A 15,338-nucleotide genomic window follows, 5' to 3' on the forward strand; every position below is an offset into this window, starting at 1 on the left:
CCCTTTCACTCACACTGGCTGGCAGAACTGGTGATACAGTTTGACAATGCACAGTAACCTTTAACACAAAGTTGCTGTGTCTGGCAGATTCTGCCACAGTGATAGGCAAGCGCTCTTTTAAAAATGTGATCTAAGAAAAACAAAGTGTTGATACCATCATTTTCACACCTTTAGTCTTTTGTCGCAAGGAGGGTAAAGTGAACTTGATGTTATTGGCAATTTGTTGTTAGAAGTATAAACATTTCAGTTATAGGAGAGTAAGAGTAATCAGTTGTTGGTATGTGAACACTGTTAAACTCTGTGCAGGTCTAGATAAGATTTCTGTTTCTCCAGTTCTCTCTCATCAGCCTTTGCTTCAGTTCCCAAAGAACAAAGGTAGTTTCTTGTCTCTTTCAGATCATCTATTGCCACACCTTTTGTTTATGCTGTGATTCTGTCTCATCTCTCTGTTAGTTCCTTTAAGTAAAGACAGTTTTCCTTAGAATGTAGTTTTCAGAATTTTGTGACTGAGAATTACAGTATTAGGTTTGGGCTCTTGTTGATAGGTGCATTCTTTTACTGGGGGGGTATTACTATGTTAAATAGGATGACTTTCAGTAGAATTCCACCAAACCAGGTTGGTGAGTTTGAGAACTCATTTCATGTTTCTTGTAGCCACTGTGAAGGACTTTGCTTTGGAATCCTGTTATTGTGACCAGAGTTTTTCCCAAAGACGGTACACCAAGATGTACTTCATGGCAAAGTGATTATCTCTGTCGTCCCCCCCCCCCCTTCTTTGAGACAGTTTTCCTTTTGTGTGGTGGTGCTCTGGCTTGACCCTTGGCCAAGCAGACACTCCCATGGAGGAATGAGCTCATGTTGAATTTATAGTTTAGGTGTTTTAGTCACCTATATACCTGTTTTCCCCTTTACCAAAGAGCACACCTTTATTACCTGGGAAGGTTCTTATCAGTCATATGTAGCTTTGGGAGTGGCATTTATTGGGCAAGGAGAAAAAGCACTCAGTCTGATCAGCTAGATCAACCCTAGGGGACATATGGAATAACACGCTGAGTCAGAACTCCCGACATCTCCACTTCATACAGGAAAGTTTCCTAGGCCTAAATGCAAGCCCTTTGAGGCAGCACCAAGAGCCACACTGAATATATTGATAGCATGGTATCATCACACTCTACAGTCCTGTATTTCTTTTAGCTTGGGAGGTGACTTTAAGGACTGAACTGCCTTGTTTGAGAGTTTCTGAGCAGCCATATCTCTAATGATACCTAAGAGAGGGTTCTTGATGGTTAAAAGGCTCCCCAAACATTCAAAAGGTTCAGACCAATTGTTCCACAGAGCAGACAGAAAGTGGGGTAAGTGGAAGAGAATGTGGGAAGGTATGGCCATCGCTACTTGGTTCTGGTTTTTGCCAAGGTTCAGCAGGTCAGAGGACGTTCCAGGGATATGAGAAAGAGGGACGTATCCACAAATGTTTGGTGGGGGTTGGGGGAGTAATTGTGGAAAAACACACTAGCTTCTCACAGGTGCTACAGGATATTAAAAGGGATATTAGAGACAATTTTCACCACAAAATACCGCTGTTGTTTTCAGCAGTTAGAGATGCTTGTCAACCTCGTGGGTGTGGTAAGAGAAAGACAAAGTGGTTTCTTGGAGTAATTTTTCCATCAGTTTAGAACTTTCAGCTACTCTGAGATTACTCAAGAAGAGAGTTTCCGGTTTGTGAGATGGGTTTTGTGGTCAGTATGTATGGAAGTGAAGAATTGTGGCCTGATGTCCATTCCCATTCCCGGGATTTCTTTACCTAGAAAAAATGACTTTGGAGAAGGCAAACAAGAGGACCTCCCCAAGAAACTGATAGAAGCATCATAATGAGCCCTTTCCCTCAAACATCAGGAGACCCAAACTTACCTATAGGACATAGTTACATGGGCACAAAAAATGAAGGCTTACTGAAGAGTGGGGCAATTGGATTAGGGGAAGTTGAACTGGAATGCAGTGGGCTTAATTCAGTAATATGGACCAGCTCACTGGGGATGGGATTAGCCTATCACAGTTGATTATCAGGAGACTGGATTCCCAAGCCTAGTCCTGAAACTTAGAACCTGGTTCTGTAATGAACTCTTAGTATATGGGCCACACCTGTGGTCCCCCTCAGCCAGGACCTTGACCCCTGCCTGAACAACTTCCCCTTTTTCTGAGCCCAGTCAATATTCTAAACAAAATGATTGATTTGATAGTCATATACTATCCTGTCATAAGTCTTTCATTATCTTAAAATCTTATTTAACTTTATGTTGTCATTTATCTTTTTCATTTGTTAGCTTAACTCCCCACTGGATTCTCTTTCAATTGAGGACAATGTCTTGTTCATCTTGTGTTCCCTACAGGGCCTAGCACTTAAATTTTTATTTTTTTATTGATTTGAGAGCGAGCAAGCGCGGGAGAAACATAGATTTTTACACCATTTACTTATGCATTCATTGTTTGATTCTTGTATGTGCCCTAACCGGAGATTGAACCCCAAACCTTGGCACATCAGGATGGCTCTCTAACATCTGAGCTTCCTGGCCAGGGCACTTCTTAAGTTTTTAATAAATATTTGATATATAAATTAGTTTGCATGTAGGTTTATATCATTTATATTCATGATTCATTTTATTAGTTTAGAACATAAATGACTCTATTAAACGGTAATGGAACTAATCTGAAAGTGGAACAAAATTTGAGATTGTATTGAAATAAACAGTTTCCAAAGTGTATTTGTTCAGATAGAGCAAGCATCTAATATGAAAGTGTTTCCATCTGTGAAAGTAGATTTAAACATGATTTAAAGATTTAATTAAAGTACTCTTGCAATTAAACAGTGCTAATTTTGGTGATCCTTAAATACTGAACTTTGATAAGAGCTAACAGCTCTGAAGCCTAGCTCCACTCATAGGAGAATACAAGTTCTTGAATCCACTGAATTGAGAACGGTCTAAGAATTTATATATCTACTTACATGTAAATTGATTCAATTTAGCCGTAAGTCTCCCATGTTTCCACTTTTTAAAAATTTCGAAGTCAGTTATTGAATAAGCACAGTTAAAGGCATACATCCTCTCACAACCATCTTTAAAAACGAGACTTAAAAATTCTAAGCCCTAGAATGACAGAATGGGTATGACATAAACATTTGTTTCACAAAAATGACTTTAGAACTAAGGATCCTATTGTGAGGATCCTGTTAGATAATGCACGTGAAATCTCTATATCAATAGTCTTTTTTTAAAAAGAAACTATTATTATGAGTTAGAAAACAAAATAGCTCCCATCATTGACTTATTGATAACTTTTTTGGTCTTGTTAACTTTCAGAAAACTAGTTCTCTTTAAAAAAATAATTTTGCTTCTTTGCCTTTACTTTTTATCTGTCACTTTATTCTACTTGCCTTTGTCTGTTATACTTCTAAGGGTGCCAGATTTCAAATAAAAATAGAAGAAAAGCCCTGGCCAGTTTGGCTCAGTGGTTAGAGCATTGGCCTGCAGACTGAGGGTATCAGGGTTGATTCTAGTCAAGGGCATGTACCTGGGTTGCAGGTTCGATTCCCAGCCCCAGTTGGGTCTTGTGCAGGAGGCAACTGATTGATGTGTCTCTCTCACATCGATGTTTCTCTCTCAACTTCCCTTCCATGCTCTCTAAGAAGCAAGGGAACGAATATCCTCGGGCGAGGATTAACCAAAAAAAAAAAAAAAAGAAGAGAGGAAAAAAAAAACCCAACTGAATTTGCTAACAGAAAAAAGAGAATAAACGGGTTTAATTTAGTAAAAATAAAGACCAACCTACAAATGAAAAATGCTATTCTATTATTTCTTTTTTTCTCTTTCCTTACTATTATAACTCTGAGTAAAAGCAGAAGGGACCCACAACAGTTTTTTTTTTTAAATTCTACAGCATGCATTTCTGCTCTGTGATGAGGCACAGGATAACCCTACAGCAAAAAGCCATAAATGAATCACAGACTTCAGCCCTTTCATTTACAAATGAGGAAAATAACAGAGCTCTTGAGTTACTCTCCCCAGCCCTGCTGTCCTCACTGTGTGCCCAGGGCCCATATCCACAGCAATTCAGGGTCTCTGGAATGCCATCAGGAGCCGGACTGGGGATCAAGGGTGCCCATTTCAGACCAGGCTTGTCCTGAAAGGCTCTTTCTGTGGTGGCTCTCTCAGCTTCTGGATTTCAGTCATAGTCTTGCTTCACATTTTATGGAATGAGCAACATATAAAAATATACTGTATGTAGAAATTTTTAAAGCATTGAGTTATTTTAGCCAGAGGGGATCATCAAATAAAAGCCTGCGTACTCTGTTCTGCAGTATAGAGGAACAGAAGATACCATTTATTAAGCACTTACTATTAGGTACAGTGTTAGGTACAGTGCGAAGGGCTTTTATAAAATTTAGTCTCTGAGCATAGCTATGGTCTTAGATTAATGGTTGCTGTGGTTAAAGGCCAAAAACACATTTTGTTTTGAGTTAGATTTGCTAGGGTAGTTAGAGCTAGGAGTGAATAAAAACGTATCTGACTCTTTACACACTTTTAATTTAACGGGGATCTGGATTCAGTCAGCAGTTCTAGCTTTGGCTTAATGGAATCAATTTCTATTCTTCCTAATGGAAATACTGTAAAGCTTGACCATTCTGGTTATAGATTTTGCTGTACGTGCTATTGTTACCATCAGTTCTGTTGTCTGGTGTGGCATTTCTTCTGTCCCTGCACCTGCAGAAGGGAAATCTTCAATCGTTCCATTTCAAATCCTGTTGGTAAAAGAGGGTAATATTAATGGATTTCAGTAAAAGTACTAAAGTTACTCAGAAATTGGCAGTTCTCATGTTTAAAGAGCCACAGTGACTGAGACCCACTGAAAACAGACTAAAAACAGGTGCTGTTTTCCTACTGGTTGCCGTGGTGTATTTGCTGGCTCTGCTCTGAGCTTCCGTTTGCATGAGGTTATCCAAATTGGATCATCTTTTCTCCAATTGCTACCTGCCAGTGTGTGGTAAGCCAGTTTATGTCATTTCCCTGCTACCAGGCTGACATAATGCCTGAGGCTGTGTCTTTTTAAAAAATGGACTACAGACCAGACTAAAGATAGTTCCCCAGTTCCTCATCCTGATATTTTGCACAAGGCAAACAAAAGCTACCTCGATGACAGTGGTGACATCAGTTTTCCTTTGCTCCAGTCGTGTCATCTGTGTGCTCTGGAGAAACGCCAGGTTCAGATGTTTTCCGTCAGTCAGCCTCTCAGTGTTCGATGGGCACTCTTGTAGTTGGGCCCAGGGCTGGGCTCAGGGGGTGGGAGGGATGCCAGAAAAGCAGAAGGCTTGCCCCTGCCCTTGAGCACCTAGCAGTTAATTTGGGGAAACAGGCCTAAGTGGATGAAACAGAGAAGCATGTGATCATGTGCTGACCTGTGGGATGTAGTGATAAAGGATTACCCGGACCTGGCGTAGTCTGTGGAAGTCAGGGAAGACTCGATTACGGCAGTGAAATTTTAATCGGAACTCAAAAGAAGAGTAAGATTTGGGTGGGCAGGGTCCTTGGCATTCTAACCGAGAGGAGAAACATGATTAAAAATGGATTGAAGTACTAGAGTAGATTTTTTTGTGTGAAGGGGAGAAATGGGAATTGAGAGGAAATGAAATAAAATTATGCAAGCCCTTTAAACCAGAAGAATGGATTTGTACTTTTGTTGTGGTGGGCATTAGCCGTTGGTGATTTGGCTTCAAGGTCTGTCACCTCTCAGTGGCCACATCTTTCTTCTGACTTTTCTTCTTCGGGTACCAACTAAGTCAAGCTAACATCACCCCTCCTGCAGATTGCTCCAAGAGCCTTTTAACTGGTCTTCTCATTTCCTCTGTCTTGCCACCTTTCAATCCATTACTCACACTGTGGTCAGTTATATTTATATGTATATATTTAATATGTTTTTACTGATTTTTGGAGAGAAAGGAAGGGAGGGGGGAGAAAGAGAAACAATGATCAGCTGCCTCCTGCCCACCCCCTACGGGGCCTCGAGCCCACACCTGGGCATGTGCCCTGACTGGGAATCAAACCAGCGACCTCTTGGTGCACAGGACAACGCTCAACCAACTGAGCCACACCAGCCAAGGTTTATTTATATTTTTAATGTAATCCTGGTTATATCACTCTCCAGTTTAAAATGCATCAGTGCTTCTAGTATAAATTCTAAAATCCTTAACTGACTCCCAAGGCCCTGCAGCAGCTGGCTCCTGCCTAACTTCTTCATCTAATGATGCTTTAAGCCCTCAGTTTGTGTGTGTTTGTTCTAGCTGTGTAGGCCTATCTCAGTGGCTCTAAGCCTGCAGCATCAATCTCTCTGGGCCTCTCCCCCACTCACCTTGGTGTCTCCTGCTGGGTTCATTGAGGTGAGTTCACTGAGGTGGTCAAGTCTTCCCTAGCTACCAGGCAAAGTTGGTTTCCACTGTTATATACACTCCTTTTGCCACCTAGCATAATTAGTTAATTATCCATCTTATTATTTGTTTAACATGAATCCCACTAAACTGTCATTCCAGAAAGGGCCTCTGTTTTGGTCACCAAAGTCCCCTTCACCTAGCACTGTCCAGCTCACAGTAGGTACCATTAAATGTCTCTTTGAACTTAGGTGTGGAGACCATGTGGACAGGTACAGTCAACTCCCTCGATGCTCTATGAAGTCACCAGGGAAGTGTGCAGCTGGCCAAAACAGAGAACTGTTGATCAAGTGGAGTACATGAAAGTGGTCTTATGGGAGAGCCCACTATGGGTAGATTAGAAAGCCTTGAGCTTCCCGTAGGCAGGCTTGAGAAATGAGTTGTACGGTGATTCAAGGGCAGCTTACAAGTTAGTCAGATTTGATTCATAAGAGTCATTTTCCAGAGACCAGACTCATACTCCTTTTTCCTCTTGACTCAGCACTCTCTCCTGATTGACAGTCTCATTTCCCTGTGCTCTCGATGGCCGCTGAGGACAGATCCAGCAGCCCCTTCCTCCTCATCTTAGGTGACTGTAATGGGTCTGCTAGCTTCTTCAAGGATGTGCCCCTGATTCCCTGAGCCATGGAGGTGTTAACTGGACTTTAGACATAGGGGCATCAGAGAAACATTTTCTCTCTTCACCTCTCATGGAAAGTGCACCGAGGATGTGTATGCAGAAAAATGTTTTTCTTGCCCCGCGCCACCTCACCTCTCTCACTCTGAGCGTCTCCTCAGGCATTGTGGTCTAGGAATAGGAAGCAGATTCTGGGCCCCCACCCTTGCCCACATAGCTTTCGGCTTTGAATGGAATCAGGAAATCCTTTGGAACACCAAAAATATACAAGACTTATATCTATCAACAGCTATTCATTGTAACAAGGAAGGATTCAATAAACACTTATTGAATTCTAATTATGTGCCAAGCACTGTGCTAAATGCTGAGGTGATTACAAACAAAGGAGTGTGAGCCCATGATTCTTATCCACAAGGAATTCCAGTGTATTATAGCTGGAGAAATAAGAGGTCACAGCACACACTCAAAGGTAATTCACAGTACCAGGTCAGTGGTAAATACTCACTGCCGGGTGATTGCTGTACATTTTATGGAAGTTCTAAGTTGGCAAGGCCACATCTAGATACGCTCACTGGTCGGGAGATTTTTAAAAAATGCAACAGAATAGAATTGAAACTATCTTAGAGCAACTCTCATAGTAAGGAAAGATTATATCGTGAAACTTGTTTCATTGGTGAGTTTATGGAGGTATTCAGAAGGTTTTACTGAAAAATGTATTTTATTGGTCAAAGTAAGAGAAATGGAATATACTGCTGTAGAATAGGTGTGACTTGTGCTTGCCTATGCTTTGGAAGGAAACATAAAATGAATTGGAAGGACTGAATGCCAAAGGCAAGGGAAAATTAGGTTGGACAGTAAATTCAGAATAGATTGTGAAGGGTCGGTCTTAAATATCTGACCAAGAATTTTGGACTTTATTCTAGTTGGGAGCAGATACTACATCAAAACTTTATTTTAGGATTCTTAATCTGGCAGCAGAGTGGAAACAGGTTGGAAAAAGGACAAGTGGGTCAGAGAAAGCTATTACTACATTTATCTAATAATGAGATACAAAGGCCAAGGACTAGGGTGGTTGCCCAAACATGCAAAGGAAGGGACAGGTAGAAGAGACTGGGAGTATGGCGCTGACGTGAAAGGGATGCAGAATGAAAGAGAGGGAGATGTGGCTTTGTATTTATTTTAAAAGCGTCAATAAGTCTTGGAGTGAAAATGACCAAAGGGGGTTGAAAATGTTAGATTGGAATTTGGGACATGAAACCCAAAAATACAGACTTGGAAATCTTTGATTTTCAGGTGAAAATGAGCAAGTATGATCTTCATAACCTTCTCCTCCCATGCTGAGGCCTTCTAAATCCTTCCTTCTCAGGAAGGAAGGAGTGCTGCCAAAGTTACTGAGAAAAACATGCAATGATCTCTGCCTTTCTAGAAATGATTCATCAAACCTGTGTGGCTTGGCTTACCCAGACCAACCTATGTGCATTGGAATATTAGTTATATATTTTTGTTTGCTTTCTTTGGGGGTACAAAATTATGTTGCCTTTATTTTTGTTTTCATTTTATTTAACTAGTTTCAACTCTCCATGTCTACAGTCTGCGGACCCTGGAAGAATTGTAACCACATGCTTTAGTCTGTTTTTAAGTAGCTAGAGAACAAAGTTGCCTGAATTAGTCACTTCAGACTAAAGCAGAAAATAATTGCTCTTAATAGCAATTGAAACACCTTATTGTGAGATGTACGTTTCAGCGTTTCAATTTTTAATATTAGGGTTGTCTCCTTTGTGCAGTAGCAAAGCAGTAGATTTTTATTTTCAGTATGGAGAGAACTATACTTTTCTCTGCAGGTGCAGGTATACTCCACTTAAATCCTCCATACATTCTAGAATCAGTAAATGAATGGGTTATATTTATGTCACAAAAAAGGAATCCTTATTTTATAAATGATTAAACTACGTGAGAGCTATATTTAAAAGTTATGAAACTATATAAATTATGTGAACATTATTTAATGTACAGAAATTTGCGTGTGACTTTAAAAAAATGTCTTTCATAACATAGAGCTTTGCATAAATACTATTTTTGTATAGCGTTGTGGAGCCCATTCAGAAAATGGGAGGAAGTTTCCTCTAATTTTTCCTTCCCACTTTGGGCAGCTGATACCTGTTTCTCCCTGCAGGGAACCATCTCTAAAGCAATAGAATTAACTTTTATCTTTAGTTTAACTAAAAGGATAGAGGTCCATTTTTAGAATTTGGGACTTAAATTTTTAATGCCACTAAGCTGTAGTAAAGTGCTACTTTTGTTTATTATGCAAATATTTTTTCATTTTAAGAAGAAACATTGTGATTTATAATGATTGCTGTAAGGGTCAGAGGAAAGATAAGAGAGTGACTAAGGAATTGTTTAGTAGAGTTGTGATATGTATTTTATTTTACTTGGCAGATTTTTTTTCCCCTCTGAAAATTAAATGGTGTTCACATTGGCTTTTACAGAAAATGGTGTTTATGATTGGAATTGTAAAGTAGGCACACTTAAAGGAAGGAGTTTTTCTTGGCTGAATTAGAATAAAGTGATATATAAATTATGAATGCCTTAAAGCTATATGAAATGCTTTCTCTGTCCAAAGTAATATATGTTTTTATTTATAAACTTGCATGCTACTGGTTGGATTTGTGGAAGACTAACAAACAGAAGTATGGATTTTAACATTGCAGTTTGTCTGCCTGTCCACCCAAAATCTGTAGAGGCCAAATGTGTGTGCACGTTTCTGTCTGACAGGCCCTATCCCCATTTCTCCTCAGGCCTGGGTGTCTGCGTTTGTGTCTTTCTTCCTCTTAAGAGCAGTTACTTCTAGCGTAATGGGCAGTAGCAGCTTCAGCCGTTCCCAGGTTCAGGTCTCTCTTAGGGGAGCATGTGTGGGTCATATGACTTTTTATTTTCTACATTCCCAGATAAGCAGCGTAAAATCTAGGGATAGGAGAAACTTGGCAAGATTGGATGGCGAAGCAAGTCCTTGAATGACTTTAAAATAATATTTTTAAACTTTTTCAAGAAGCTTATCAGTGTTTCGGTACTGCTTTTCACAGTACACAAAGGAGGGTACTGAGCTGATGTCATGTCTTCCTGTAGTGTAACCAACGTGGCGTGCGTGGGACAGCCCAGAGCTATGACAGGCGTGGATAAGGTGACTGTTTATTGTGTCAGCCATTTGTAACAAAAAGTTCACATAAACGAATTGGACTCTCCTTCTTAGATTTAGTTGGTAAGAGGAAAAGGAACATTTTAGACATATTTCAAAACTGAGTTGCTGATGAGGCCACAGATAGTTTTTCAAGGGTTTGAGGAAATCAGGCAGTGTCTCATCTGTTGTTAATTAATGAAACGAAACTGGGGTCACTAGAGTACAACAATGAATGAAAGGTCAGTGAATGGAAAAAGCTGTCAATGAAGGAGGATGTCAGCAGAGTGGAACATTGTCCTAGATAAAGATCAGGGGAAATGTGCCCTTTGGCTGAGGTCGAGTTTTCTGCAAGTGACTGGGAGCTGTGGTTGGGGACATTTCAAGACGGACTGAACACTAAGCGAATGCTCTGGTTTCAGCGGAATCTGTTAAATATTTTAAGGCTGTGCCAGTTTATGCTGGAGATTAGTTGAAAAGATTTGTAAAAAAATAAGGTTTCTTTTTTGTTTTATAATGTGTTTAACAGTGTGTTATTGCTCTTTTGTTTGCCTTTGGGGTTTTGTTTAGGGGCTGAATACGGGTTTCTTTCACTTATTTCTGTTCTCTTAGAATTTTCTAGAGCCACACTCACGTTTGAGGCCCACTGAAGTTACAGTGACTTAGGATCACTGTACTGATTAATTAATGGTGGAGCTGGGCCTGGGACAGCCGCAGCTGGCTGACTCTCAGGTTATGACTGTTGCAGAATTGCATCCTCTCTGAAAGTTTTCCTGAGGGTGGCCCGAAGCCATCAATACACAGCTTCAGCTTTACTACCAGCTTGCAAACGGTGATCTTGAATCAACCAGTGACTCTGTTTATGTTTCAGCTAGTTCATGTGTCTCTGGTCATGTCAGACCTCCTTCCCCTTTTCCTCTGTCATTGGAGCTTTGGAACCATACGGCTTTGGGGAAGCAAGGCTCTTCCATCAGTTTGGGAGAGGCCCATGTCATTTTTAGCCTGGTATTGAGACTTGGTAGGGCCTGGTATGTGAGGGGAGGACTCTGTGGGTGTCAGCAAGGCTGTCTCACATCCTAGAGAGAGTGATTCGTAATATTTAGTATTGCTATATAGCACAGCAATTGAGGGTACAGTCTCGAGCCAGACTGCTGAGGCTCGTGTCCTAGCTCTGCCAGCTAGTGTCCTCTGTCTTTCTGGAACTCTTTTTTAAATCTGTAAAATGGGAATAACTACAGCACCTACCGCTTGTAAAGACTGAATAAATACTTGTAAGATGCTTAGAGCAATGCTTGTCACATAGTAAATGTCCGATAATTCTTTGGTAACCTACATTACTTATAAGTATGATTTCTTATACATTTAAAATGGAATTCAGGCCAAGTTTCCTTGGATTGTCTGGTTTTTCTTTTCTCTGAGACCATTTATTGGAATATTGTCTTGCTGGATTTAAATGAGAGAGACCATCCCATGAACTGTTTGGAGCCAGAATTTAAGAAAGAAAGAAAGAAAGAGAGAGAGAGAAAGAGAGAATGAAAGAGAAAGAAAGAAAACTTTTTTAGAGAAATACCAGACCCACAGAAGTTAAAAGAAGTTAAAATTTAAACTCACTGTTAAATTATAATCTAAATAGTGCCGTCAGTTATTTTGCTGGGGAGCTGTAAGGTAAGCAAAGAATGATGAGACTCTTTAACATTTGTTACAAGAACTACTTTGGGGGTGGGGAACCTCACGTTAAATAACTATATTATGCAATTAGGCTGAAAAGGAACAAAACAGTAATAGGGAAACAAAATTATAAATCCTAAACAGTGACACTCATCTATGCCAGTGTTGGCTGTCCCTTTTTTTTGAGATTGTCTGTGGGTTATACTTGCAGGTATAGGAATTCTAGTTGACTCTATTTCAGTAATTGCAATGGCCCTAGTATGGTGTTTCCTTAAGTATGAGTTCCATTAGTTTTTTATTCATTTTAGGAGGGGGAATGAGTGGGAGAATTCCATGACCAAATAAGTTTGGGAAACTATTTGAGTTCAATGAAATTAAACTAGTTTCTTTGGAGATACTTTTTGCAGCCTTTAATATGCTAATGTGTGCTGTGACACTCCCAGGGACATGTGATATGCTGTATTTTTCTTTCTTTTTGGACCAATATCTCGTTTGTCGACTTCCTGCAGGACACTAGTGCTCTGGAGCACACTTTGGGAAATGTAACCTTAGAAGCACTGCTTTTTCTCCACCTTGTGTCTCTGGTGAATCCTAACAAGGTGAAGCTAAACAACTAGCTGTACATAAAGGTTGGAGGAAGGCCTTGCGGATGAGGCTTGGTCCTTAAATGTATGATTATTATATTGAAATAATCATCACTGATACCTGTAGGGTGCTTACTATGTGCCAAGCACTACGTCCTTAAATGTGTTAACTAATTTAATGTTTTCAACACTCTGTGAGATAGGTATGGTCATCATCCCTGTTTACAGTTGAGGAGGCTAATAGCCAGAGGGCTTCAATCACTTGCCCAAGTCAGGCAACAAGAAAGGGGTGAAGCCAGGATATGAACTTGGGTATAAGAGCCTGCTGGTCTTACTTTCTCTGCTTCACAATCGTATATATGGTTTTTTGAGGCTTGTACGTGTGGTTTGTATGCTGTGTATACCTGCATGGGGTGGGGTGGTGGCCGTGGTACTCTTGGATGAAAGAAGAGTATGAAAGTGTGGAAGAATGAGTTTTGTGTAGCTGGAGGTCATGGTTGGAAATGGTAAGAAATGAAACCATGAAACTGTACAGGTACAGATCCTGAGGGCCTCGTCTGTCACACAAAGGAATCTGGGATTTCTATAACGGAGCCCTTTACTCTTTGCGTCAGGTTGCCTTAACAACTGGTAAGCAAACTGCTAGGAGCAAAACAGTCCAGACAGTCAGGTGGGAGGCTAGGAATGCACACTTTCACATTTTCCAGGTGGCCTCGTTGTCACTGACTCCTGCCACCCTACCTTGCTGTGCTGTGGAACCTATACCTAACACAGACGATAGACACAGGAGTCTAGCAGATTATTCTTGAGTTGAACATAGTATAGGATATAATGAGGGGTGGCGCTCTCTCCCTCTCCCTGGACTTCTGAGTTTTGAGAGCATATTTTGTATGCCTTCTAGAAGCGGACTAAACACTAAGAATGTAACTGAAGGAGACGGGTTTATGAATCTTATAAATATTTAATGAGAATTTAAGATCTTGTTTAAGGCTTGATTGAAGAGGTAAAAGTGAGGCTGCCCTGTCTTCTAATAAGACTTAACATGTTGATTGTTTTTAATTAAATAGTATTAAAATATACAAGCCTTCTCTATGATCCAGATATCTTCAGTTCCTGAGTCTGAACTTAGTATTGAGGGTTTGGATAGCAAGAAATTTATCTGAAAATTTATCGGAATCTATTTGGTTCCTGGATTTGGCTTTGGACAGCAAGGAATCATTAGATTGGAAAACCCAGCGAAGATCTTATACATTCTTTCTTTTCCCAGAGGAGGTGAGGGTGCCGCCTATGGCTGGACAGATTTCTCTTCATTAGGAATTGGCAAGATTGTGGCTTAATGAAGGTCACAGAGCAGATAATTAATTATAAGAACAGGACTAGGAAAAAAATGAATTCATCTGAGTCCAGGCATAGTGCCACAAGGCCGCCCTGTGCCCTAGCCAGTTAGGGTCTGTCAGCACTTCTTTATAGTGCTCAGCAAAATGAACAGGAGACCCCAGGAATCAGTGGTAACTATGAAAACCTTGACTAAGTGCCCAGGGAATCCCAAGGATTTGACATAGACAGTATTTGTAAGAATAGAGCTGAGGATGTGTCTGATACCTTTGCAATAAAAAACCTGTACAGTAGGAAGATTTAAACTTAATTCCAGAAATAATTTTTAACTTGATCAATTTTATTTTGAAGAAATGTCATCTGGCCCCAGTTCACATTTTGTTCCTGTGAATAATTGTCTTGCCTTGGTTATTTGCTACTTACTTTAAGTCCTCTTTACACTGCACAAAAAGCATCCACATGGAGAGTGGGAAGTGGGGAGAAAATGCTGCGGGATATGTGGAAGTGGAGAGAGTGAGGAAGCTAAGTCATCTTCAGTGCCTTTGAGGCTTGCGTATTCCTGCTGTTGCCCCACAAGCCAAGACTTGGCGCTGGATGGTGTGTCAGACCTAACAGTTAGCCATGCAGAGGAATAGGTGCGAGTGTTTCCACCTGTGTCGATGGGATTTGATTTTTCTTTTTTTTTTTTTAAATTTACTGCCCGGCTAGTGTGGCTCAGTGGTTGAGCATCGACCTATGATCCAGGCATTTGCAATTCGATTCCCAGTCAGGGCACATGCCAGGGTTGCAGGCTTGACCCCCAGTAGGAGGCATGCAGGAGGCAGCCAATCAGTGACACTCTCTCTCTTCCTCTCCCTTCCTCTCTCTGAAATCAATAAAGACATATTTTTTAAAAAATTACTTATTTATAAATTACATGTACTGCTATACTTATATATTATGAAAATTATAAAACATAAGATTTGAAATCAGAAATGACAAGATAAAAATATCTTTTTCCTAATACTTTCTCCTTTTTTATTTTTAAATTACAGTTTACATTCAGTATTATTTTGCATTAGTTTCAGTTGTGCAGCATTTGATTTTTCTTTTTAAACAGTTTTGTTTGAGTAGTTTGCAGAGGCTGATTTCTGTCTTTGTGCATGGCATAATTTTATACTGTTTATCCTTAGGTGGGTTTGCTGAGTTCTCCCGTTGTTTCCCTGGCCTCTGTGAAGGAAAATCCACTCTAGTTCCTACCTGCATTTCTCAGCCTTGCTTACCGGTTGCCAACACTGGGCCAACCCGAATTCTTCCCAATCTTTACCTTGGCTGCCAGCGAGATGTCCTCAACAAGGTGGGTGCTTTGAAAATGTCCTCATTGCAGGGTTTATTGTTAGCAGCTGGAGAAACAGTGGTTTCCCATTCGCTGTTGTTTCAGACACACCTGGCTTCCAGAAAGGAAGTACACCCTTCTCAGGGTGACTCCCGGCGGCAAGCACTTAC

General features: G+C 40.4%; 1 protein-coding gene across 5 annotated transcripts in view; it reads left to right on the top strand.

Moving 5' to 3' along the window:
* Window positions 1-15,338, top strand: part of DUSP16 (dual specificity phosphatase 16) — a 146,119-nt gene that overhangs the window by 111,070 nt on the left and 19,711 nt on the right. For all 5 annotated transcript variants that reach the window (XM_016197451.2, XM_087814784.1, XM_087814785.1 and 2 more), the window contains one exon: window positions 15,026-15,189. In XM_016197451.2, coding sequence (XP_016052937.1) covers window positions 15,026-15,189 — 164 coding nt within the window. The remainder of the gene's footprint in view (window positions 1-15,025; window positions 15,190-15,338) is intronic.

Source organism: Miniopterus natalensis, chromosome 2 (genome assembly GCF_054644295.1).
Source record: "Miniopterus natalensis isolate mMinNat1 chromosome 2, mMinNat1.hap1, whole genome shotgun sequence".
Lineage (NCBI taxonomy): Eukaryota > Metazoa > Chordata > Mammalia > Chiroptera > Miniopteridae > Miniopterus > Miniopterus natalensis.